Genomic DNA, 26,184 nt, shown 5'->3' on the forward strand with positions numbered 1-26,184 from the left:
CAAAAACTAGGTCACTAGGTCAAATCAAAGAAAAACCTTGTGTATGCGATAGAGGCTGTATTTTTCAATTCTTCTTCATGAATATTGGTCAGAATGATAACCTTGATGAAATCTAGGCCGAGTTCAAAAATTGGTCATCTCAGGTCAAAAACTAGGTCACTAGGTCAAATCAAAGAAAAACCTTGTGTATGCGATAGAGGCTGTATTTTTCAATTGATCTTCATGAATTTTGGTCAGAATGATTGCCTTGATGAAATCTAGGCCGAGTTCGAAAATGGGTCATCGCGGGTCAAAAACTAGGTCACTAGGTCAAATCAAAGAAAAACCTTGTGTATGCGATAGAGGCGGTATTTTTCAACTGATCTTCATGAATTTTGGTCAGAATGATTACCTTGATGAAATCTAGGCCGAGTTTGAAAATGGGTCATCTCGGGTCAAAAACTAGGTCACTAGGTCATATCACGTAAAAACCTTGTGTATGCGATAGAGGCTGTATTTTTCCATTGATCTTCATGAATTTTGGTCAGAATGATTGCCTTGATGAAATTTAGACCAAGTTCGAAAATGGGTCATCTGGGGTCAAAAACTAGGTCACTAGGTCAAATCAAAGAAAAACCTTGTGTATGCAATAGAGGCTGTATTTTTCAACTGATCTTCATGAAATTTAGCCAGAATGATAACCTTGATAAAATCTAGGCTGATTTCGAAAATTGGTCATCTGGGGTCAAAAACTAGGTCACTAGGTCAAATCGAAGAAAAACATTGTGTATGCAATAGAGGATGTATTTTTCAATTGATCTTCATGAAATTTGGTTAGAGTGATTGCCTTGATGAAAACTAGGTCGGTTTTGAATATGGGTTATCTGAGGTCAAAAACTAGGTCACTAGGTAAAATTAAAGAAAAATCTTGTGTATGCGATAGAGACTGTTTTTTTTTCAGTTGATATTTATGAAATTTGGTCAGGTTGATTGCCTTAATGAAATCTAGGTCGAATTTGAATATGGGTCATCTGAGGTCAAAAACTAGGTCACTTGGTCAAATCAAAGAAAAAACTTCTGTATGTGATAGAGGCTGTATTTTTCAGTTGATCTTCATGAATTTTGGTCAGAATGATTGCCTTGATAAAATCTAGGTCGAGTTTGAACATGGGTCATCTAGGGTCAAAAACTAGGTCATATCTAAGAAAATGCTTGTTTTATCGCAAGAGACAATTTTTTGGTCCAATCTTAATGAAAATTGGTCAGAATATTTGTTTCCATGAAATCACTAGGTCAAACATGTTTTACACTGTTATGGAGTGTTTCTTAGGTGAGCGACCTAGGGCCATCTTGGCCCTCTTGTTATTTTAGTGAGCAATCCTTTGTGTACTTATAACAGTTGAAACAGTATTCATTTCATTTACCAAAACCTTGTACTTTTTTGCAGGTAAATTTTATAATACCCCACCCACTTTTTTCTAATTTCAAAGTATGCGTCCCCTTAAGATGCAGGGGTCTTTCCTGATTTCTGTTGACCATGGTTTCTTTAATATGCTGCAAGTAGGCTTTCCTGACTTCTGTCCATGGTTTCTTTAATGTACTGCAAGTGTAGGAGGCTTCTTGACTTATGTCCATGGTTTCTTTAATGTACTGGCAAGTGTTACTAAGGAGTCTTTCCTGACTTCTGTCCATGGTTTCTTTAATGTACTGGCAAGTGTTAGTAAGGAGTCTTTCCTGACTTCTGCCCATGGTTTCTTTAATGTACTGGCAAGTGTAGGAGTCTTTCCTGACTTCTGTCCATGGTTTCTTTTAATGTACTGGCAAGTGTAGGAGTCTTTCCTGACTTCTGTCCATGGTTTCTTTTAATGTACTGGCAAGTGTTACTAAGGAGTCTTTCCTGACTTCTGTCCATGGTTTCTTTTAATGTACTGGCAAGTGTTACTAAGGATTCTTTCCTGACTTCTGTCCATGGTTTCTTTTAATGTACTGGCAAGTGTTACTAAGGAGTCTTTCCTGACTTCTGTCATGGTTTCTTTAATGTTCTGGCAAGTGTTACTAAGGATTCTTTCCTGACTTCTGTCCATGGTTTCTTTTAATGTACTGGCAAGTGTTACTAAGGAGTCTTTCCTGACTTCTGTCCATGGTTTCTTTTAATGTACTGGCAAGTGTTACTAAGGATTCTTTCCTGACTTCTGTCCATGGTTTCTTTTAATGTACTGGCAAGTGTTACTAAGGAGTCTTTCCTGACTTCTGTCATGGTTTCTTTAATGTACTGGCAAGTGTTACTAAGGATTCTTTCCTGACTTCTGTCCATGGTTTCTTTTAATGTACTGGCAAGTGTTACTAAGGAGTCTTTCCTGACTTCTGTCATGGTTTCTTTAATGTTCTGGCAAGTGTTACTAAGGATTCTTTCCTGACTTCTGTCCATGGTTTCTTTTAATGTACTGGCAAGTGTTACTTAGGAGTCTTTCCTGACTTCTGTCCATGGTTTCTTTTAATGTACTGGCAAGTGTTACTAAGGATTCTTTCCTGACTTCTGTCCATGGTTTCTTTTAATGTACTGGCAAGTGTTACTAAGGATTCTTTCCTGACTTCTGTCCATGGTTTCTTTTAATGTACTGGCAAGTGTTACTTAGGAGTCTTTCCTGACTTCTGTCCATGGTTTCTTTTAATGTACTGGCAAGTGTTACTAAGGATTCTTTCCTGACTTCTGTCCATGGTTTCTTTTAATGTACTGGCAAGTGTTACTAAGGATTCTTTCCTGACTTCTGTCCATGGTTTCTTTTAATGTACTGGCAAGTGTTACTAAGGATTCTTTCCTGACTTCTGTCCATGGTTTCTTTTAATGTACTGGCAAGTGTTACTAAGGAGTCTTTCCTGACTTCTGTCATGGTTTCTTTAATGTTCTGGCAAGTGTAGGAGGCTTGGATTAGTCTTACTCTTGTTTCAATCCTTTTGCTGTCAAGAATGTTAACTATGGAGTTTCTTGGACTTCTTTTGTATGTAGGGATTCCATGGTTGTCAGTAAAATTCAAGATATCACCAAAATCTTCAGAATTTCTACTAACACCCTGAAGACCTGTAGAATAGTGTAAAACATACTTAAAATGTCCACACAAATGCAAATGTATCTTAAGTCCAGATAAACATGAGGGACCGATGTTATTTTAGAAGTTTAAGGGTAAGATGAGGAAAGTCATGTTGATATATTGTTGTTAAATCTAACTTATGTAAGAAACAGCAATTTGGTTGCCAGATCTATTGGAAGTATTAATTATGATACAGTTAGTTTCCCCATAACCTTAAAAGCAGCAATTGATATATTACCTTACGGAACGAGATTAAGAAATCCATTCCATTTTGAGATTAAGACAATGTGGACTGTCTGGGAGATCAGTTCTAAATAGATTATAGTTGTTTTCCAGCCGTGCAGTATCTTGTGCAGACATCGATTATTCTCTGATTTGATAAATGTCTAAAATATGACTTACCTCTTTTTATTGGTCAATATAATTGGTTCTGCCTTGCTTTATTGGTATATGGTCACAGTGAATTACTGGGATCTCTAAATTTGTTTGATCCTAGCTAATTTTCTCAGTGGCTTTAAAATGGTTGATTACTGAAAGGAAATCTGAAATTGTTATTATTATGCGCCCCTTCAAAGAAGCAGGGGAATAATACTTTGCACTGTCATGTTCATCACTTCCATCTTTCGGTAAAGCAAACAGTTTCCTCTCAATAACTTGATAACCACTCAAGCCAGAACATTCAAACTTGGGAGCATGATTGGGATTATTCAGTAGGTGACTGCTATAATTTAGGGAGTCAATAGGTCAAAGGTCAAGGACACATGGGCACAAACATTGAAAACTATTTCCACACAGTAATTTAAAAAACACTTGACACAGAACTTTCAAACTTGATAGCATGATTAGGCTCAATGTAGTAGATGACCTCTGTAGATTTTTGGGTCAGTAAGTCAGAGGTCAAGGTCACAGAGGCCTGAACCTTGAAAACAGTTTCTGATCAATAACTTGAGAACCATTTGACCCAGTATCTTCAAACTTGATAGCATGATTGGGCTTATGGAGTAGATGACCCATATTGTTATGGGGGTATGTAAGTAAGGCAAAGGTCAAGTTCATAGTGATCACAGGACTGAAAATGGGACAACCAATCACGTGGGGCAAACATGTTTTTACAAACATCCTTTGTAGTCAGTCATGTGCAGTGTCCTCTCATGGGCCCTGCAACCATTTCCCCAAAACTGACGAGAAAAATATGGCTAGTTTCAAGATATTCCTTTTTCACTGAAAATACAAGGTGAAAAAAGAATCAGTCACAAATTAATATAGATGGCTAGAAGAAGGCTAGAAGCTACAATAAACTTTTTTCTTAGCCTTTGTGTTTCAGAAATGGTTCCCTGTTTGCATGCATACTAATGTGGAGATTTAATTCGACCCAGTATTGCACTGGGACATATGGGAGACATTGATTAGCATGATTCAATACAAACATGGCAGCAAAACAATAGAAGACTTAATAAGTGCTAGACACTTGGCTGATTATACAAGTGAGGCAATCAGAGTTGTGGGCTGATGTTTCTTCACTAACACGTTTCATGTGTCGGGGGAACTGAAAATGAAATTGCCACTGATGAAAATATTTTAAGCTAAAATGGTTAATTTTCATCGGAGACACAAAATACTTTGTTAAGTTTCTTCATTGCTTTTGTACTCAAGAAAACAGCACATTTGACAAATCGTATTTCAAAAAAAAAAGTTGTTCATGCTTTAGGTTACTGCATTCATTTCTGAGATGTGTTAATTTTTTCAGATTTCTAAGCAAGTTATCTAAAAAGGTCAGTGATTTCTTCTTAAGAGTAACCGGAGACAAATTCCTGTAGCTCTATACCAGACAACCATTACTGTGATTCTTAATTCTTTAATGAGCTTTACAAAATTATGTCATGTTTCAGTTACCATACTTAGAAAACTTGGAACTGTTCTTGCTTATTGGCCATTTGAAAAAGTTTGTGAAACACATTCATTTGTTTGATGCTTCACATTTGAATCAAGCTGTGTCATAGTCTATTATATAATTAAATCATTCCATATTATGCAGCTATTGATTTATAATAACATGTTTCCTAACAGATGCATTTGTGTATATTTCAGGCCCAGCTTATTGCCCAGTCTATTGGTCAAGCATTCCAGGTGGCCTATATGGAATTCCTGAAGGCCAATGGAATAGAAGATCCAGGCCTAATGAAGGAAATAGACTACCAAGAGGTGCTCAACCAACAAGCAATATATGGAGAGGAACTCACAATGTTCTCTAACAAGGAAAATCAAAAAGAGGTATATATTTCTTCTTAAATACATATCATCTCAAGGCCTGCTAAGTTTTTGGTTTGTATCCAAGTTATCATAGGTACCCATGTAAGGAGAAAGGGTAAATAACCATTTTAGGGGAAAAGTGTTGATAGCCATATACTTAGGAGAAAATTGCGGATAACCATGCAAGTAACAGGGTAGGTAGCCATAATATAGAGAAAGGTCAAGTGTAGATACCGTAGATACCATTTTATCAAGAAAAGTGTAGATAACCATGAAAGGAGAAATGGGTAGAAAACCACATAAAGAGAAAAGGGTGTAGATAACAGTGTTAGTGACCATGAAAAGAAAAAAGAGTAGATAACAGTATAATGAGAAATGTGTTGATAACCATGTAAGGAAAAAGATGTAGATGCCCATGTTAGGAGAAAAGAACAATTAACTTACTACATACAGAAAAACTGGTAGGTAAACATATAAGAAAGGGATGATAATATTAAGAAAGATGAATACCGTATAACCCCGTTTAAACGCCCCCGAGGGCGATGCATTTTACGAAAAATTTGATCCAAACAATGTCAGTAACTCGTATAAATGCCCCCCTATTCATGCACTGACATAACCCGATACGTAATCGTACTGGGAAACTGTGTAAAGTCGCCCGCTGAGTGACATCATCCGAGTTAAATTCGATCAATACTGAGGCGTTTATAGCATGGCATATTCAGTACTTACACACAGTAGATTTATTTGTGCCATGCCTGTTGACGTGTTTAAAAGTTTGTGTTAATAAAGTATTTTTTTTTTTAAATTCATTTGTATTGTTATGGAATTGTTATTATCTGGATATTATTGTGTTGGATCTAGGACCAATTTTTGAAGGTAAGATTTTTTTATTTTCCCCAAGAAACGTGGGGAGGTGGGGGGCGTTAATTAGAGGGGGGGCGTTAATACGGAGTTATACGGTATGCAGAAAAACATTTTACAAAAAAAAGAATTTAAAAAAAAGAGTCTTTTTCATGTGCCTTTGACAGAATACTGACATTTTTGTAAATGCAAAAATGGTAAGGACTGCAATAAGCAGCATAAGCTTGAGATAAAATGACATTCATTAGTAAATAAATTTGTATTATTGAAAATGAAGTCCACATTGTAGCACCTCTTTAGGCCAGCATTTTTTATGCCCCCGAAGGGAGGCATATAGTTTTTGAACCGTCTGTCGGTCTGTTGGTCTGTCAGTCTGTCGGTCTGTCGGTCTGTCCGCAATTTTCGTGTCCGGTCCATATCTTTGTCATCGATGGATGGATTTTCAAATAACTTGGCATGAATGTGTACCACAGTAAGACGACGTGCAGTGCGCAAGACCCAGGTCCGTAGCTCAAAGGTCAAGGTCACACTTAGACGTTAAAGGATAGTGCATTGATGGACGTGTCCGGTCCATATCTTTGTCATCGATGGATGGATTTTCAAATAACTTGGCATGAATGTGTACCACAGTAAGACGACGTGCAGTGCGCAAGACCCAGGTCCGTAGCTCAAAGGTCAAGGTCACACTTAGACGTTAAAGGATAGTGCATTGATGGGCGTGTCCGGTCCATATCTTTGTCATCGATGGATGGATTTTCAAATAACTTGGCATGAATGTGTACCACAGTAAGACGACTTGCAATGCGCAAGACCCAGGTCCGTAGCTCAAAGGTCAAGGTCACACTTAGACGTTAAAGGATAGTGCATTGATGGGCGTGTCCGGTCCATATCTTTGTCATCGATGGATGGATTTTCAAATAATTTGGCATGAATGTGTACCACAGTAAGACGACGTGCAGTGCGCAAGACCCAGGTCCGTAGCTCAAAGGTCAAGGTCACACTTAGACGTTAAAGGATAGTGCATTGATGGGCGTGTCCGGTCCATATCTTTGTCATCGATGGATGGATTTTCAAATAACTTGGCATGAATGTGTACCACAGTAAGACGACGTGCAGTGGCAAGACCCAGGTCCCGTAGACTCAAAGGTCAAGGTCACACTTAGACGTTAAAGGATAGTGCATTAATGGCGGCGTGTCCGGTCCATATCTTTGTCATCGATGGATGGATTTTCAAATAACTTGGCATTAATGTGTACCACAGTAAGACGACGTGTCCTGTGCAAGACCCAGGTTCGTAGCTCAAAGGTCAAGGTCACACTTAGATGTTAAAGGATAGTGCATTGATGGGCGTGTCCAGTCCATATCTTTGTCATCGATGGATGGATTTTCAAATAACTTGGCATGAATGTGTACCACAATAAGACGACGTGTCACACGCAAGACCCAGGTCCGTAGCTCAAAGGTCAAGGTCACACGTTAAAGATCATTTTTCATGATAGTGCATTGATGGGCATGTCCGGTCCATATCTTTGTCATTCATGCATGGATTTTAAAATAACTATGCATGAATGTGTGACACAGTAAGACGATGTGTCGCGCGCAAGACCCAGCTCCGTAGGTCAAAGGTCCTAAACTCTAACATCGGCCATAACTATTCATTCAAAGTGCCATCGGGGGCATGTGTCATCCTACGGAGACAGCTCTTGTTTATTTTCTGGTTTACGGGAGATTTTTAAAAAAAATTTGGGTCAGGGGGGACAAATAAAAATAAAAATAAAAATCCCAATTTTGAGCAGTCAACCAAATAAATAAAAATAAAACGCCCAAAAGGATACAATTTTTTTATTTTTTGTACACCACAAAAAACAAAAGCTTGCAAGCTTAAATTGCATACACACGCACAAATGAACTATTCTGAACTGGTTTATATCTCATCATCTCAGTATACTGTTGTTTTCTTAATGTGTAGCTTGTATGAATATTGCCATTTTCAAAGTCACCAAGGATATGTATTATTTGTGTTTTTGTATGTATCTATTTTGTAATAAAAATAGACTTGTTGAAACATTTTTCATAATAAAATATACAGATACCACAGTTGACATATCATAAGAACATTGCCTAATGTTTATTATTTAAACATGATAAACATGAATAAAAACTGCTATTAAAATGGGGATATGCAAGGACTACTTTAGGTCCTCATACTGCATACATGTATATTAACTGGCCGGAGATGCAAAGTCTTAAAGACAGGCATTGTCATACTAGAAAGCAAAAATTACGAATTGATAAAAATTATGCAAACTGGTTTTAAAATTAAATTCATGGCTTTGGTTAAGTTTCAGAGACTTGAATATTGTTTTATATTCTGCCGATTGTCAGTGCCACCTATATTGTACGACAAGTGGAAATAATCTGAATTTTGGTTCAGCTAAAATGTGTACAAAATAAAAACCTTATCGGCTGATGTTCAAACAACAGTATCAGAGATTTATAAGACTCTTCACTGAGATGGGACTTGGACTTAGTAAATTATGAGTTTGAAAAAACATTTATTACTGGATATGTCATTATGTGTTCCTCAATGTCAAAGGCACATGTGACATATAGTGTCTGAACGTCTGTCCCAAACATACTTTCAAAGGGTCTTCTTACAGATTTTATTGGCGTATACTTAAGTGAACATGGGAATGTTGCTGGGAGTTTCATGTTTGATAATTATCTTTTGAGTTACAGTACCTGGCTAGAACTTTAGTCAAACTAATTTGAAGCGATCCTGATTAGATTGCCTGTCAAACATATTAAACAACCATTAATCTGACTGTCCAATTATTTTGACTACAATGTACATCATGTACATGTAGTTTGAATTTTATGTCACATGTATCTTTGTCAAGCATTTGCATGGACATGTGTCATTTTACACAGAAATTGCACTTTGTTTTGAACAGAACTACTGAAAATTGTGGTATTAGTTATTTTATCTTCTCTAACCAAGACTTCAAAGTAAAAAAAATGTGTTTAGCAAGTTGATACTCACTTTTGCTCTCCATGTAGCCATTTCTTTGGTTTCTTTCCTTTTTATCAATTGTGGTATTTTTCTGACAGTCCCACATGAATTTGATCGTTGTCCAATTATAATATACAGACAACAAATCTCGTACATGTGATACGCCAGAATTTTCAACATCTGGACAGCGTTGATAGGGAAACAGGCTGATTCGGACCTTGGCTGATTCGGACCATGGCTGATTCGGACCAAATATTTTGGCTGATTCGGACCACAAACTTTGAATAAAAGTAGATAATGTAGATAATGACCATATATTTTGGCTGATTCAGACCACAAACTTTTATTTAACAGTCAATATTGACCATAAATTTTGGATGGTTCACAATTTTCAGAAAATAATGTTGATTATAGCTTATACAGAGGTTTAACTTGAAGTAAGGACATAAAATATACCGTACAAGCAGGTAAGAAGTTTTGACAAACTAAAATGCATCATTTATGCATTTAAATAAGGACTTTAATTATTCTTTGCATCAGACATTCAACTTAATACTCATAAATTTCATTTTTACTCCTGACATTAGTGTCAGGAAAGCTTAAAAATTTGGGCCGAATAAGCCAAGTAAATTTGGTCCGAATCAGCCATGGTCCGAGTCAGCCTGTATTCCAGCGTTGATAGTGAAGGTCATTTTTCGTATGTGATTATTCCTAATGTTGAGCTTTAGGTGCTGTAATTTCTACTCAGATCCAATTTCTTTACAATACTTGTTATCTCTGCCAACTCATTCCAAAGATTATTGTCTGTTAACTTGCATATTTTTCCTAATTTCACACAATTTACATTCGTGGAGGCCGCCATTTTTCATGCGTCTGTTGATCTTGATTAAAAACCTCTACCTTACAGTTAAACTTTTATTTTTGGCAGCAGCAATTATGGACGGTCGGCGGGTAAAATGAAAATAAAAGTACTGAAAATGACTTTTATTTTTATTTTGTTTTGTCAAAAAATAGGGTCGGCGCTCCCGTAAACCAGAAAATTAAAAAATGCTGGCCCTACTAATATGCTGTATTGTTACTGGCGGCGTCAGTGCTACAGTCTACATGACTTTCACAGTAAATCATTCACCACCTCTGTGATAACATTTCCTCAAATAGCCTTTAAAATGATCTCTTATCTTCCCGATTTTATGAGAAGCTCCAGGAAAGAGAAAATGTGTTTTTAGAGTGAATTTAAGAGTTCTCTACTAGAGAGTGTCTTCTGCCAGGAAATGGGAATACATCAGACAGACATTTTATAGTTTTATAAAAAAGGAATCTTGTATACTTTTTGGACATTATTCTTGCTTTTGATATAATTTGACATGTTTCATTGCCTAATAAAATCAAATTACTTTTTATTATTTTGACATGTTGCAAAAGCCATAAAATGTATCAAGTTTCAGGTTTAGTTTTTGCTGTAGTGTTACTATGTAGTTTCATAAGCCTCAGATTTTATGTATGGTTAGTTAACACATTCTTTTAGCTCATCTAAGGACAAAGTGCTTGATGTGAGCTATTGTGACTGCCCTGTGTCAACAATTTTGACTATTAACACTCAGTAGGTCGCAACTTTGGCCCAGCCTTAATGAAACTTGGTCAGAATGTTATCCTCATTAAAATCACAGATGAGTTTATTATATGTTTATCTGGGATCTAGAACTACCCGGTAGGTTGTTAGATCAATATGGTAGGAAAGCCTTGTTAACACTCTACAGGTCACATTTTCTTCCTTAACTTCATAAAACATTTTCAGAATATATAAACTTTGGTATTGTGCCCACTACAACAAGTATACACCATCATTTATATGACAAAAGTTGTTGAAAAAAAAAAAGCTAAACCTTTACATACACTCATATAACTGAGTAAGAACTACCTCACACAATATAAAGTATTTCTAGGTTTAGATATTGTTATTGGGGTTTCTGCCAATTTCAGACAATGTCTACAGATCCAAATTGTTCCAGACTTATTTATGAACCCATACCTATGCATATTTATATAATTTCTGACAAGAAATGATGTTTTATTGCTACCTGTCAATAGAGATTGCATTTATGATGTTAAAGTTGAGAAGAAATGCATTAATTTTCTTGTCCAGTGTCCCAAGGTTATCAATCTAATTCAGTTACGGAAATTTAAAGGTTGTTATAATCAGATTTTGGCCAAGTATTGGATTTGTTCGAAACTAACAACAGATCATTGGCATGTTTTAGTTCTGTGAGTGCTTGATACATGTTGTATTTTCACAGGTTGGCTGTCCTTGTTTCCCAACCAATGAGTTGTTTTAGTACACAAATAAATTTAATACTAAGGAATTATATGAATAGTGTAATAGTGTTGTGTGACATGTGACAGAGGTTTTCTTTAACTAAAAAATATATATTACCGGTATTGGAGTGGGAGGTGGGGGAGTAATTTCAAAATTTTATTAAAAAAAAACAAAAAACATGCATTTCTTAAACAGATTTAACTCCCTGTATTAGGTATGTTTATTCTTTAAATAAATCTCCCCAATGGCAGTGTTAGATTTTCAAACTGGTTGTTATCATGTAGGAGCATTTTTAGCTGGACTATTCAAAGAATAAGTAGAGCTATCCTACTCACCACGGCATCGGCGTCACACCTTGGTTAAGTTTTTGTACCTTTTGAGATAAAGCTTTGAAACTTTCAACACTTGTGTACCATCACCTTATCCAGTTTTAGGCAAGAGTGCGTAACTCCATCGAGAATTTTGGCTGAATTATGGCCCGTTTTAACTTACAAATCTTGGTTAAGTTTTTCATACCAGTTCATATTTTGTGTAAACTGTTTGACATATGGCTTTGAAACTTTTATCATCTTTTTATCACTTGTTTATTATAACAATCTCTATCTGTAGGCAAGAGTACATAACTCTTGTCAACTATTTTGGCTGAATTATGGCCCTTTTTTGGACTTGGAAATTGGCTCAGTTTTCGTACAAGTCCATGTTTTGTCAAAACTATTTGACATGTGGCTTTGAAACTTTGAGCACTTGTTTATTGTTATGATTTCCATCTAAAGGCAAGAGCACATAACTCTGTCAACTATTTTGGCTGAATTGTGGCCCTTTTTGGAGTTAGAAATTGGTTTAGTTTTTGTACAAGGCCACGTTTTGTCAAAACTATTTAAAATATGGCTTTGAAGCTTTGAACACTTGCTTGTCATCATGATTTCCATATGTAGGCAAGAGTACATAACTCTGTCAACTATTTTGGCTGTATTATAGCCCTTTTTGGACTTGGAAATTGGCTCAGTTTTCGTACAAGTCAGCGTTCTGTCAAAACTATTTGAAATGTGGCTTTGAAACTTTGAACACTTGCTTATCATCATGATTTCCATCTGTAGGCAAGAATACATAACTCTGTCAACTATTTTGGCTGAATTATGGCCCTTTTTGGACTTGGAAATTGGCTCAGTTTTCGGACAAGTCAGCGTTTTGTCAAAACTATTTGACCTGTGTCTTTGAAACTTTAAACACTTGTTTATCATCATGATCTCCATCTGTAGGCAAGAGTACATAACTCTATCAACTATTTTGGCTGAATTATGGCCCTTTTTGGACTTGGAAATCAGTTTAATTTTTTATACCAGTTCATATTTTGCCATACCTGTTTTTCATAATGGCTTTGAAACTTTGGCCACTTGTTTACCATCAACCATACTTAAAACAATTCTTCGAATAGTCGAGCGCGCTGTCAGCAGACAGTTCATGTTTCAACTCATGTCCTTTAGATGGCTTGATAAATTTATATAAAAAGTAAAGAGTCTGATGAAAGTTGGTGCAGTCTGGCACTTTTATGGACATAATTTTTAAACAGAAACATCTAGTTTTGTCTCTTAGCTTGTTAATTTCAGCACTCTAGTAAATTGGCAATTTTACATTAGTCTCTCTTATCAGCAGTTTAACCCTTACCCTGCTAAATTACTGTAATGAACTTGACCATCTTTTAATTTGGATGATACCAATAGCTGTTAAAAGGGGTGCTTACCAAAAAGATACTGACTGAATGGCCAACAGTGCATATCATTACCAGGTTGCACGGATGTGCAGGCTTATCATGATCAACACTGGTCGCCAAGGCAGAATCAATTGTGTCCAGCATGATACGGGTTAATTTACTTCTTATTGTATATAAATAAAGCGTTCTGAATGTCATACAAACGAAAAGTGGCAGAATGTTTTTCTTTTTATAACTAAAGAAACAAATGGCAGTATTTTATTATTTGTTCAAAATAAGGGGGAAAAGATCTTCAAATATGGTTTTATGGTTAGATGTGATTTATTGATACAAAACAAAAAATGTAAAAACTGTATCACAGCAAATATGTATATTACTATTTAATAGTGTTACTATAAAAACATTTTCCTAAGACCGAAAAAAAATTGTTGTTTTATCTTCATCAACCAAGAGCTGAAGGAGCAATGGTCTAGTGGATAAGGTGACGGCTGCTCAATCCAGGGGTCGTGGGTTCGAGCCCCACTGGGATCATGACCATGACATCTCATATGACACCAGTACTGTTTTTTCCAGGAAGCGGACTAGAGAGTGGTTCCAATAAGCTTTAAGCTTTCATCACAATCGAGCTAAAACAAATTAGTATAAACTAAGAACTGAAATTATTCGCAAAGATGTATTTTAGATGTAGTATTTTCCTTCATGCCTGATCTTATTTTCAGTTGATTCACGTCCTCAGTGATTAATATGTTTGTACGTTCTTGTAAATAGATCATTTCATTTAGCCATTGATTTCTGTCTAAAGTCTCTCTTTTGGTAGGATATTGTTTTTCTACTTTCCGGCATTTCAATAGCTTCACAATCAATTTACAACTCATTGTTTTTGCGGTGTTCAAGATAGGCTGTATTCGTTGTTAAAACTTTGATATTTCTTTGGCAAGGGCCAGATTTATTGTTTAAAAGTTTATATTTTTGTTACAAGCCAGGATTAATTTTTATGCTAACTGATAATATACTGAAAATTATCAGTGAGATATTTTTCTTTATCACTCACTGTGCCAAACATCTTTTCTCTGGAAAAAATATCTCCCCTGCAAAAAAATCCATAATTCCCTTTGTTGCCTTCAGAAATACCAGCCATGCCAGGAGTTACTGTTTAAATTTGATATTTATCTTGCAGGTTATTGTACCAAAGGTGAAAGGTGAACAACTGGGTGTGGTTATCGTGGAGTCAGGGTGGGGTTCTATGGTGCCCACCGTTGTTTTGGCCAATATGAACCCGACAGGCCCTGCAGCCCGGTGTGGTCAGTTGAATATAGGTGATCAGATTATTTCTGTGAATGGCATAAGCCTGGTTGGCTTGCCTCTGTCCAGTTGTCAAACTAATATAAAGGTAAGAAGTAATGGAGCACTGCCAAAGTGAAAGGCACTATATTGAAGTAATTTTGACAAATGTCATGGAAATAGATACAATATAGCAAATGATATTTAAAGTTTAAAAAAAATGCAGAAATGCAGTTTCTGAAAGATTTGATTCATATACATACAACCTACATTCTATTTCTTAAATCTTTTACTTCAGTACATTTACATTATTTTCAATCATTCTCTCTCTCTGACTGTGATAAATGAAAATGGTTTTAGGAATAATATATTTTTTTCAGCAGTTTTACCATATCAGATTTCATTATTTTCAGGGTACACGTCATCAAACGGTTGTGAAATTAACAGTTGTGCCATGTCCGCCTGTTGTAGAAGTGTTAATAAAGAGGCCAGATGTCAAATATCAGCTGGGTTTCAGTGTTCAGAATGGTGTGGTATGTAGTCATTAAAAATTAAGCCCAAAAGATACATATTAGTTAATATGAGCTGCGCCATGAGAAAACCAACATAGTGGCTTTGCGACCAGCATGGATCCAGACAAGCCTGCGCATCCGCGCAGTCTGGTCAGGATCCATGCTGTTCGCTTTCAAAGCCTATTGCAATTAGAGAAACTGTAAGCAAACAGCATGGATCCTGACCAGACTGCACAGATGCACAGGCTGGTCTGGATCCATGCTGGTCGCAAAGCCACTATTTTGGTTTTCTCATGGCGCGGCTCATATATTTCTGCTAAAATGTGATAATAAACACAATATTTGAGTTCTATTTTGTCAGTAAAATAAAAACATGTTACAACTTTGGGCACTATGCAAATACCAGAATTTTGGTAGTGAAAGTCGACCATTATCCAGATGGAACTACAATCAGCATTATGATGGTATGCTATCTTTAATAGAGGATATATGTTTGTTTCAGTGCATGATCAAAATATTTTTCACTGAGTGAACATCAAATGCAGTATTTTCATGAGTGGTGCAGCCACAAGTGAAACAAACAAATTTTCTTCTAATTATCATTCTAACCAAATTACACTCATTTTACCTGCACATTTCCTTGATTTTTTTTTCAGATATGTAGTTTACTGCGTGGAGGTATAGCAGAACGTGGTGGGGTGCGTGTTGGACATCGAATTATTGAGATCAACAATCAAAGTGTAGTAGCTGTTCCACATGAAAAAATTGTCTCATTGCTGGCGAACTCTGTCGGAGAAGTAAGTTCTGAACCACTTAATATAGAAGTTGAGATTTCACTGAACTTATGTGCTTGCGTATAACTAATTTTTACATGCAGAACATTGTAAAGGGACACAATTGATAAAATAGTCCCCCACTGTTGTTTCATCAAAATGGGCTTATGGTTTGCCCCCCATCCATCTAAACACAAAGTAGGATCCTGTGGTAATTTTAAAAACAACAAGATATTTTTACATGAAACTTGTATATGGATAGATGGTAATCTGGAGAATATGTATGTCCTTTTATTAGGTTGCTTTGGCAAAAAAATGGCAATAAATAGAAAAAAAAATGTGGCTTAGTGGGATCCTGAGATAACGTGAAAATTGCAAGATAATATTTCTTGAAATTTGCTACATGGATAGATGGCAATATGGCTGTATATCCAACTGATCTGGGAAAAGCCATTAATTTGGCAAATAGGAAGTAAACTTCACATTTGCAAAAGCTTATTTTAGGCTATCATGCATATGTACAGTCCAGATGTGTTTCTTCAGTTGAAGTTACAATGTATATACAGCTGGCTGCCAGACGCCTTCCAGAAGTGATAAATAATGTTTTTTCCAAAGTTACCCATGCAAAGCATGTGTTGTGATATGACATTAAAGCATTTGCTTTTCTAACACAGTATACAAGAAGGCCATTAGTCTTCACACTAACAACCAAATGTATTTTATATCCAGATGGTAACTGCATAGCCATTTCTTTTCTTAAATATTGCCTTGCCTGTCAGTAGTCTTATGTGTTGCCTAAAATTATACAAAATGTTTCAATTTTTTTTTTTCAGATACACATGAAAACAATGCCAACATCAATATTCCGGCTGCTCACAGGACAGGAAACACCACACTATTTATAGTAGTAATAACTGTGTAGATATAGTCCAGTGTATCATGAAGTCTGAGCTCACCTAACACGCTAAATACATCATTGCCTTCCTCAATGAGAACTCACCAATACATTATACAGCAGAAATCCATATTAGGACATTGTTCAAAGATCCTATAATACGACATTTTTGAGAATTCCATGAGAGAAAATTTCTGTAAGCCGCCTTCATGGGACGGAATGTTCTTCAGTTGATGTGATGTGACATTCAGTTCAATTCCCTGGATCATTGCTGTGACATTCAGTACAATTCCCTTGATCATTGATGGGACATTCAGTGTCCTTCTCTTGATGTGACATTAAGTAAATTTCCCTCAATGGAATATTCAGTTTGCCTTTTGTGTTGGAGCTCATATTGTAGCATTTTATGATGCTTCCATGGTGTGTGTATTCTCTGTTAAAGGACATGCTGTGAGTTCTACATTATAATTGAGGCATTCCGTAAGTTTTCCCTGATGGGAGAGCTTCCTACTATAGGGAATGCAGTATTTTTCTGTTGACATGACACCCTGTGAAGTTTCATACAAGGTAGCTTTGTTTATTCAAACAATAGCCTAGTGATACAAGAAGTTGATTGTGAAGAATGGAGTACAGAAGACTGTCTCATGTCACCGGCTGTTCAGAAAAAGCAGCAGACTTGAGTGATTATGTTTGTTATAGAGAAAGTTAATGGATTTTGTTATGTATCATCTGTTTGAAATTTTGTTTTTTTGTTTTCAGTGAATGAAGCGTTCACTCAGATATCCACATTTATAATGAGTTGTAATATGGTTTAAGACCTGGGACATGATATTTCCCTTCGTCTAAACACTGTCACATGATGTTCAGAGCAATAGGTTGAAATTTGATTGGACCTAGTTATGAATGTCTCTTGAAATTTAGGAGAGGCACCTGTCCTTGACTGAATTTTGTACATGAGATCAGTGTTGAGGATAAGAAGCAGAAAGATACAATGTTGACAAGGTCTTAACTTACAATGATAAAGTTAAGTAAAATTTAGTCTGACAAGTAAAACTAAACAGCTCTAGTCATACACACTGCCAATGATTTCATTCTGTTTATATGCCAGTGATAATCAGTGTATGTAAGATGTCCGTACAGAAAATACTGAGCTTACATGGCTAACTTCTTTACAAAAAAAAAAATAAGGAAATGTTATATTTATCATAAATCTCAAGGACATTTATGACTGATTGTATGTTATATATATAATTGATTGCTTGATGCTTAAAGTGAATAGTGGATATTTTAATGTTTTGTAGAATGAGAAATACTGTAGTTAATTTAGCATTAATCTACATTCCAAAATAAAAACAGCAAACTATAGGATCGGGTTTGTTTGATGGATGAGTGCCACATAATGTCATATCTTATTTTGTAACATGATCAGAGCACTTCTAATGTCATTTAATTTATTGATACTTTGATTGATAGGGATTGTTGAAAAAGATTTTCAAAAAAAAACAGGTATTGTTTCATTGAGGAGCAGGGCATACACATATGAATTATACCTAATTCATTGTAAAAATCCAAGACCCTGATATCTATTTCAGAGGTCAAGGTCATTCTTAGAGGACAAAGATTTTAGGTCATTTTTAGAGCATCTTAATTTTGAAAAAAAAGAAGTCCTCACTTGATTGTCGGCATTGAAATTGGTTAAGATTTTTGTTTAGGTGCATTTTTCTATAAAAAATACATATATATATATATATTCTCAAGCATTTACAAGGGGAAATATGTCATACTACATTGACATTATAGTTGTGTTGTATAAAAAAGCATAATTTTTGTGCTAATTCCTTTATTACACATATTTTTTTGCATATTATTGTGTCCTTTCTGTGACCTGTTGTCACAGTCTATTGTAACAAAAAGTATTATAGACAAGAAAAGATTTTCTGGGCGTTTAAGTGAGAATATGTATTTCATGAAATACGTCCTTAAACAAGAAATATGAAAGTCAGGTTGAACTATCTAGTCATTTTACCTAATGTAAATATTTAGGATACTTTGGAATCAAATTTTTATTTGAGCTTAATCTGTGATTTTTTCACTTTGAAAAGTGGGTGTGCTTAAGGAATTATCCATTTTTTTGTATGGGTAGATAAAATGCTAATCTGTACAGGTATGTGCTAAACTTACTGAAAATGAATTTTGATTGACTTAATAAGTTATTTGATTGTAAAATTTACAATTTATTTGAGATGTTTTTGGAGTGAACTGAGCTGAATAAATGTATAGATTGATTGTGATGTTGTAAAGGAAATATGTAATCAGTCATTTGATGTGTCAGACTTCCTCTGAGTATATAATCCTCCGTGTAAATAACAGGTTTGTTTGATAGTGCAGAACATAAAGTTTCATGCCAAGATATTAACTTTTATTAGATGTACTGTAGCTATGTATCTAAAACAATTTACTCAAATATTACTGAAAATGTAATTCTAGATCTTTTCGTAAAAAAAAACAAATAACCATAATATGGTAAATAATAATTATTTATATGTATCCATCCATGTCTCATATCTCCTTTTGGGTATTCAATAATCAGGAGAAGTTCCATTAATTTAGCATTCTTGTATATGCCAGGGTGAATGTTTTAACCCTCTTCATGATGGCACGATTGATTCTGCCTTTGCGACCAGTGTAGATTATGATCAGCCTGCACATCCGTGCTGCAGTCTGATCATGAACTGCACTGTCCGCCATTCTGTTGGTATCTTTTTGGTAAGCACCCCTTTTAACAGTCAATGATACTGTCCAAACTGAAAGATGGACAAGTTCGTTATAGAAATTTAGCAGGGTGAATGTTTTAATGTTCTGGGAACATTTTTCGTTGTATATTTCTGTATGAGTTTTGTTGTGTGTTCCCATATTTACCATGTGCAATACGAAAGAGAATGTCTGTTAATTTTGACTGAAGTGGTTAAAGCAGAATTATGAGATTAAGTTTCATATGAAAATAAAACCTAAAAAGTAGATCCCTCGGAAGCACCAAGAACAAGGCAAAGAGTGAAAATTGCAGACTCTGTTTGATTGAGCCAAGTTCAAGTTGATGTTTTCATGAAAAATGTCAGAATATTTAAATCATTACTGACGTAAAATCTTTGGGATTCTTGCATGATTAACAGAAGTCTCTGTCACAATTCTGCTTTTACTCTTTTAAGTCTAGTAAATTTGCGAAGTTAATATATCACTTGTGTTCTGTGTTATATGTGATGTGGTTTACAGGAGTATGTAATGTAATTAATATATATGAGAATGTTCCTTTAATTTTTATGAGCATTTAAAATAGATGGAAGTATGATATTCATGCTAACGCTAATATATTACCATATACATGTATGATTTATGATGATTATTTGTTCTGGAATATACGAATGTAGTTTGTGCTTGAGAGGTTAGTGACTGTTCCTGTTCCTGTTTTGGAGAGTAATATAGTAAAGTCTAAAACAATAGGATGTCATTTATTAATTTTCTTGATTGTTTAACAAAACATTTGTTAGTAATCAACTGCATAACTCTCTGACCTATCTGTTATTTTGTACTGCAGTATTGTTTTAAAAAGAAATCAGTTTTTCATAATAGCTTCATATGTATATGCTTATTTGTTTTGAAATTATTTAACAAATTAACTTGGGTACTTCTATGTATTAATGCAACACCTTAAATGTCTCTGAAGTTTTACTTGAGGTTAGCATGAGTGATAGGGAAAAAAATGTTGCACATTTAACTCTCATCATTTAAAGCTAAAAGTACAGAAATATTTACTTAGAAAAGTCGAGCAATGAAAAGTAAGGGATAGTTTTCAGGACTCATTTGAAGCATTTTAACAACAAGGTTTATCAAGATTTTAGTTCGGCTGATTGAAGAATAGTGAGAGCTATTCTGCATCTGTATGATGTAAACAGATATAGCTCTTCAGCATTTGCTTACAGGGCATTATCAACAATACTAGACACTTATTAACACAACATATAATACTGGCTCTGCATGTGACATCTTTAAACAATAGAAATATCAGAAACTTGTAGGAGCCGTTAATATGCTGCTAGTTTTAAACTTCATTTGTAATTTCTCTAGAATATAAAGGTTGTAATTCTGAGTACAAAAAGAAGAAATTATTAATGTGGTAAACACCGCTTCCACAGTGTAATTTTGTACTGTTAATATTATTGATTGTTACCCCATGTATATGTGCTAGAAGATATATGTGAAAGGCATAATTTTAAAAATTCAGGCTTTACACATTAAATGTATATATAAGCAATATTTATTTTGTGGTTATGTGTATAAATGTATGCATCTTGTAACTGTACGTTATCTAGAGGATATATCAGGTATGATGTAAGTTCATGTAACAGATATAAACTTTCCATTAGGATGATCTATGTATATTCACTCCATATATACCTTCAGTATAAATATGCTTATAAAATGATCAACACAGTAAGTTGAGGCTGTACACTTTTCTCACATAATACACTTGTTCAGTCATTGTTAAGAAATATAAAATGTTTCTTAAAAAATTATAGACCAGATTTAGCAAATTTCTCACTTGTACAAAAAGTAGGGGATTTTTCCTTGTTTGCTTAGAATTGATCAGATTTTGTTAGGTCTCGTGAAAGGAGAGGCAGGGTAAAAAAATCAGAAAATGTTTTTAAACAAATTCTGTTGCCCTCTATCTCTAAATAAGCTTAAATATTAAACAGTACTTATTCAGGCTTAGAGGAAACATAAGAATGCTAGGAATGAAGTTTTCTATAAAGAGCTGCTCTATTTCCAGCAGGCAGGAGATTGGGTTTCTCAGTCAATATATTAGTCTGTATCAGTAGCACTTAAGTGTAGCTTCCAATTTACTGGCTGTTGTTCTTCAAAATTAAGATGCTTAGATGTTAAGACTTCACAGGCCTTCCAGCATTTTAAAGCTGGGTAGAACATAATTGATCTACATACTCTATGTGAGAATACTGACTGCTTCAGTGAGATTTTAATGTGTTTATACAGTGTAAATAACAGTATGACCTGATAGCATTTTCCTGTGAAAAGCATACTATTTTGGGTCCTTTTAAAAATGTGGCAGAATGTCGGTATAGATTAAAGTACTAAAATTGCCTAGAATGCATTGGGGGAAGAAGTATTTCATTGTCAAATGCTGTCTTCAGGAGCTGGTGTAGGAAGTCAAGGAATCTTCACACTGGCAGTAGTTCTTTGTATCTCCTTGTCTTTGCAGGTTGTTTTGACATTACCTCAGCAGAGAAAGTGTTTACATGTGTACTTGTGTTACATTAAATGTGCTTAAATGATATTGTTGAATTTTGTGCCAGATGCTAAAATGCCTGGCTCGGCATAATCATGGCATCGTCCCCTATACGGAATTAATACAAGTATGCAAGTATATCCATCTCGTCCCTAAACACCACCCTTAATGGTTTCCGCAACTTAAAAGATATGATTTATAACATTCAGAAGGAATGATACATTTGCATATTTATTATGCCTCTTTATGTATTTTCATTAATCTGTAATGATAGTGGACGGTACCAGGATTATGCCCCTTCTCACACGTGCTTATTTAACAGTATTGTATGTTACATGTAAAATTGATACCAGTGGCGTAGCTTCCTTTAGGCACTGTAAACATGTGCCTATACTTTTTTCTCAAAAAATATAAAAATGCATTAAAACCGAAGGGTAAAGTGGGGTGGGGGCTGGAGGTATAAGCTTAAAACATCATTGGGCAAAATAATAGGAGTCCAAGCTAAGAAATAGCTCCATTTATGTTACTGTTAATATTACAGCAGTTAGGGGGTGCTGTCATTGGTATATGCCCAGCAACTTGTATATAAAATGATTTATCAAATGATCCAATGATTTCAAGGAATTGCAGAAAACATAAAATGACTTGCTTTTAATTTTTTCAGTTTTTTTCCCCCAAGGAGGCATACCACAGAACCCACCTAGAATATAGGTGCCTACACAATTTTTGCAAAGCTACACGCCTGTATACATGTTTTTGTTGTGCTCATTGAATCATTTTTATCAATGATCATACTGGGAAGTTCCGAGTATGTGGAATTAAAAAGTACATGTACTTCATGTTTGTTCTATGAATGTTTCTCTGTACCAAATTTTATAGAGATAAAATGTTCCTTCCTTGTGATGCTCAGCTTGCAATGAATCACAAACTCTATGAAACAAGTATAATTCATAATATTATGGATATGTGGTATTTATTAAAAAGGTCATGACCAGATTTATACAAATTTTTTTTTTTTTTGTCAATTATATTTTTCTCTGCAGCTATGCCCCTTTAAAAAGTTCATAACACAGTACAACCCACTTGCACATTTTTACTCTGGAGATGTGCCCCTTTAAAAAGTTCATAACTTGGTACAACCCACTTGCGCATTTTTACATGATGATCATATTTGAATGTATTATATACTTGCATATTTGAAGAACTGTTTAATAAATGTTACAGATTTTATGAAAACATTTTTTCCGTTACAAATTGGGAAGAAATGACAATAATAAATCATTCCACATTCTGTTGATGAGCAATAGTGCAGTCATGTAGTGTTTGTCCTTCTGTATATGCCAAATGTGTGGATCTGCATCTGTGTATAAGGAACTGCTAACATAAATTATGACATATTGTTTACACTCTGCTTTAAATGTCTTTCATTTCCTGTGAAATAAAAAGAAGGAAATTAACTTGTTTTGTTTTTGCTTTCAAACCTAGTATTACCTTCTTGTATTGTAAAGATTTATTTACTTAGATACTATAGTTTGTTCATTTATCAGGAGATTTCAACCCAACATACACAGCCATTATATAACAGTGTTATTTTTTTAAAATTTGAAGTCCATTATTACCATTTGCCCCTTGTTTTTTCTAGCTTAAATCTGCCTTGTCACAAAACCTGCTAAAATATGAAATCATTTCCAATTAACTGCTAAATGGATGTTCTCCGAACTTTATCAGAAGCATCTTAAATTTTAGTTAAGCCATTTAGTTAAGCCATAAGATTCTAATACTAAAACTTGGTCAGAATGTTTGCTAGTTCAATATTGGGAAATCTGAGGTCAAACTAGAAGATGCTTTTGAAGAAAAAGAGCATGTCTCTCACCCCCGCCCACCCCACCCCCCAAAGGCATAGTCGTATAGGCAAGAAGGCAATAGGGGACAGGAGCAAAGTCAAAGAGACACTGATGGTTGACTGCATCTACTTGGCATGTCCAATCATCCCACTAAGTTTCAACATTTTGGGCCTAGTGGTTCTCCAGTTATGAATTGGAAACAGTTTTCCATGTTCAGGCCCCTGTGACCTTGACCTTTGATCAAGTGGCCCCAAAATCAGTAGGGGTCGTCTACTCTGCATGTCCTGTCATCCTGTTAAGTTTCAACATTCTGGGTCAAGTAGTTCTCAAGTTATTGACTGGAAAGGGTTTTCTATGTTCAGACCCCTGTGACCTTGACCTTAGGTCAAGTGACCCCAAAAATGATGAGGGTCATCTACTCTTTAAGTCCTATCAGCTATGAAGTTGGAAGGTTCTGGGTGAAATGGTTCTCAAGTTATTGACCAGAAACCGTACTGATCAGAAACGGTTTTCTGTGTTCAGGCCCCTGTGACCTTAACCATTGATCACAAAAATAAAAGAAGTCATCTCTGTGAGCCCTATCACCCTATGAAGTTTGAAGGCTGTAGGTCAAATGGTTCTCCAGTTATTGATTGAAAATGAAGTGTGATGGACAGATGACCCCTGTTTACCTGGACTTCTGAAGGAGAGACCACAAAAACAATTATGGTTCTATCACCCTATGAAGTTTGAAGGTTCTAGGTCAAATGGTTCTCAAGATATTGACCGGAAATGGATTTCCATGCTCTGTCTGCTGTGACCTTGACCTTTAAATAAGTGACCCCAAAATCAATACGGATCATCTACTCTGCATGTCCAATCATCCATTGAAGTTTCAATATTCTGGGTCAAGTGGTTCTCGAGTTAATGATCTGAAATGGTTTTCAATTCCATGTTTCCATTTTCCTTGTGACCTTGACCTTTAACAGTGACCCCAAAATCATTAGGGGTCATCTACTCTGCAGGACCAATTGTCCTATGAAGTTACAACATTTTGAGTCAAGTGGTTCTCAAGTTATTGATCAGAAATAGCTTTCCATGTTCAGGCCCCTGTGACCTTGACCTTTGATGGAGTGACCCCGGAAACAATAAGGGTCATCTACTCTGTAAGTCCTATCAACTTCTGAAGTTTGAAGGTTATAGGTCAAATGGTTCTCAAGATACTGGCCGGAAATGGATTTCCATGTTGTCCTCTGTGACCTTGACCTTTAATAGAATGACCATATAATCAATTGGGGTCATCTACTTTGCATGTCAAATCATCCTATGAAGTTCAACATTCTGGGTCAAGTGGTTCTCCAGTAATTGACTGGCAATGGTTTTCCATGTTCAAGCCCCTGTGACCTTGACATTTAACAGAGTGACCACAAAATCAATAGGAGTCATCTACTCTGCGCGACCAATCATCCTATGAAGTTTCAACATTGTGGGTCAAGTGGTTCTCCAGTAATTGATCGGAAATGGTTTTCCATGTTCAGGCCCCTGTGATCTTGACATTAAACAGAGTGACCCTAAAATCAATAGGAGTCATCTACTCTGCGCGACCAATCATCCTACGAAGTTTCAACATTATGGGTCAAGTGGTTCTCCAGTAATTGATCGGAAATGGTTTTCCACGTTCAGGACCCTATGACCTTGACATTTAACAGTGACCCAAAAATCAATAGGAGTCATCTACTCTGCAGGACCAATCATCCTTTGAAGTTTCAACATTGTGGGTAAAGTGGTTCTCCAGTAATTGATCGGAATTGGTTTTCCATGTTCAGGCCCCTGTAAACCTTGACATTTAACAGAGTGACCCTAAAATCAAATAGTGGTCATCTACTCGATAAGCCCTGCCACCCTATGAAGTTTGAAGGTTCTAGGTCATATAGTTCTCCAGTTATCGATTAGAAATGAAGTGTGACGGATGCTGGGAAGGCCATATTTTCCATGTGATATACAATGAGAGAAAAAGAACAGAGGCTATGTATCAATGTGATCTTGTCAGTGTGAAAGAACCAAGGTCGTCTTTGTCTCACAAGTCTGAGGAACAAGAAATACAGCTTATTACCCATGATTCTCAGGTTATATGACCTATTTTTAATTTTCACTTCAAACATCGGCGTCTGAAGTTGATCCAGTTCACTCCACATAAATGTTCATTGTTGACGTGCATGAAGAAAAGAACATTATAAATCCCCTCATTAAGGCCTCCCGTTAATTTGTGATAAACCCTTTATATACAGACTGCTATTTGAATGACCATCTGCAATAGTTTTCATCATTACCATTCTAGAACCTATATACTGCCTTCAATAAGAATCCTTAAATACTGAAGC

The 26,184-nt window shown here is 35.5% G+C and overlaps 1 protein-coding gene across 4 annotated transcripts in view; it reads left to right on the top strand.

Moving 5' to 3' along the window:
• LOC123566423 (uncharacterized) overlaps positions 1-23,437 on the top strand; it is a 145,808-nt gene extending 122,371 nt beyond the window's left edge. For all 4 annotated transcript variants that reach the window (XM_053549901.1, XM_053549902.1, XM_053549904.1 and 1 more), the window contains 5 exons: positions 5,157-5,339; positions 14,398-14,610; positions 14,915-15,034; positions 15,670-15,810; positions 16,620-23,437. In XM_053549901.1, the coding sequence (XP_053405876.1) occupies positions 5,157-5,339; positions 14,398-14,610; positions 14,915-15,034; positions 15,670-15,810; positions 16,620-16,691 (729 nt within the window). In that variant the 3' untranslated portion in view covers positions 16,692-23,437. The remainder of the gene's footprint in view (positions 1-5,156; positions 5,340-14,397; positions 14,611-14,914; positions 15,035-15,669; positions 15,811-16,619) is intronic.
• The last annotated feature ends 2,747 nt before the right edge of the window (positions 23,438-26,184 follow it).

This window comes from Mercenaria mercenaria, chromosome 8, assembly GCF_021730395.1.
Source record: "Mercenaria mercenaria strain notata chromosome 8, MADL_Memer_1, whole genome shotgun sequence".
In the NCBI taxonomy this organism is placed as follows: Eukaryota; Metazoa; Mollusca; class Bivalvia; order Venerida; family Veneridae; genus Mercenaria; species Mercenaria mercenaria.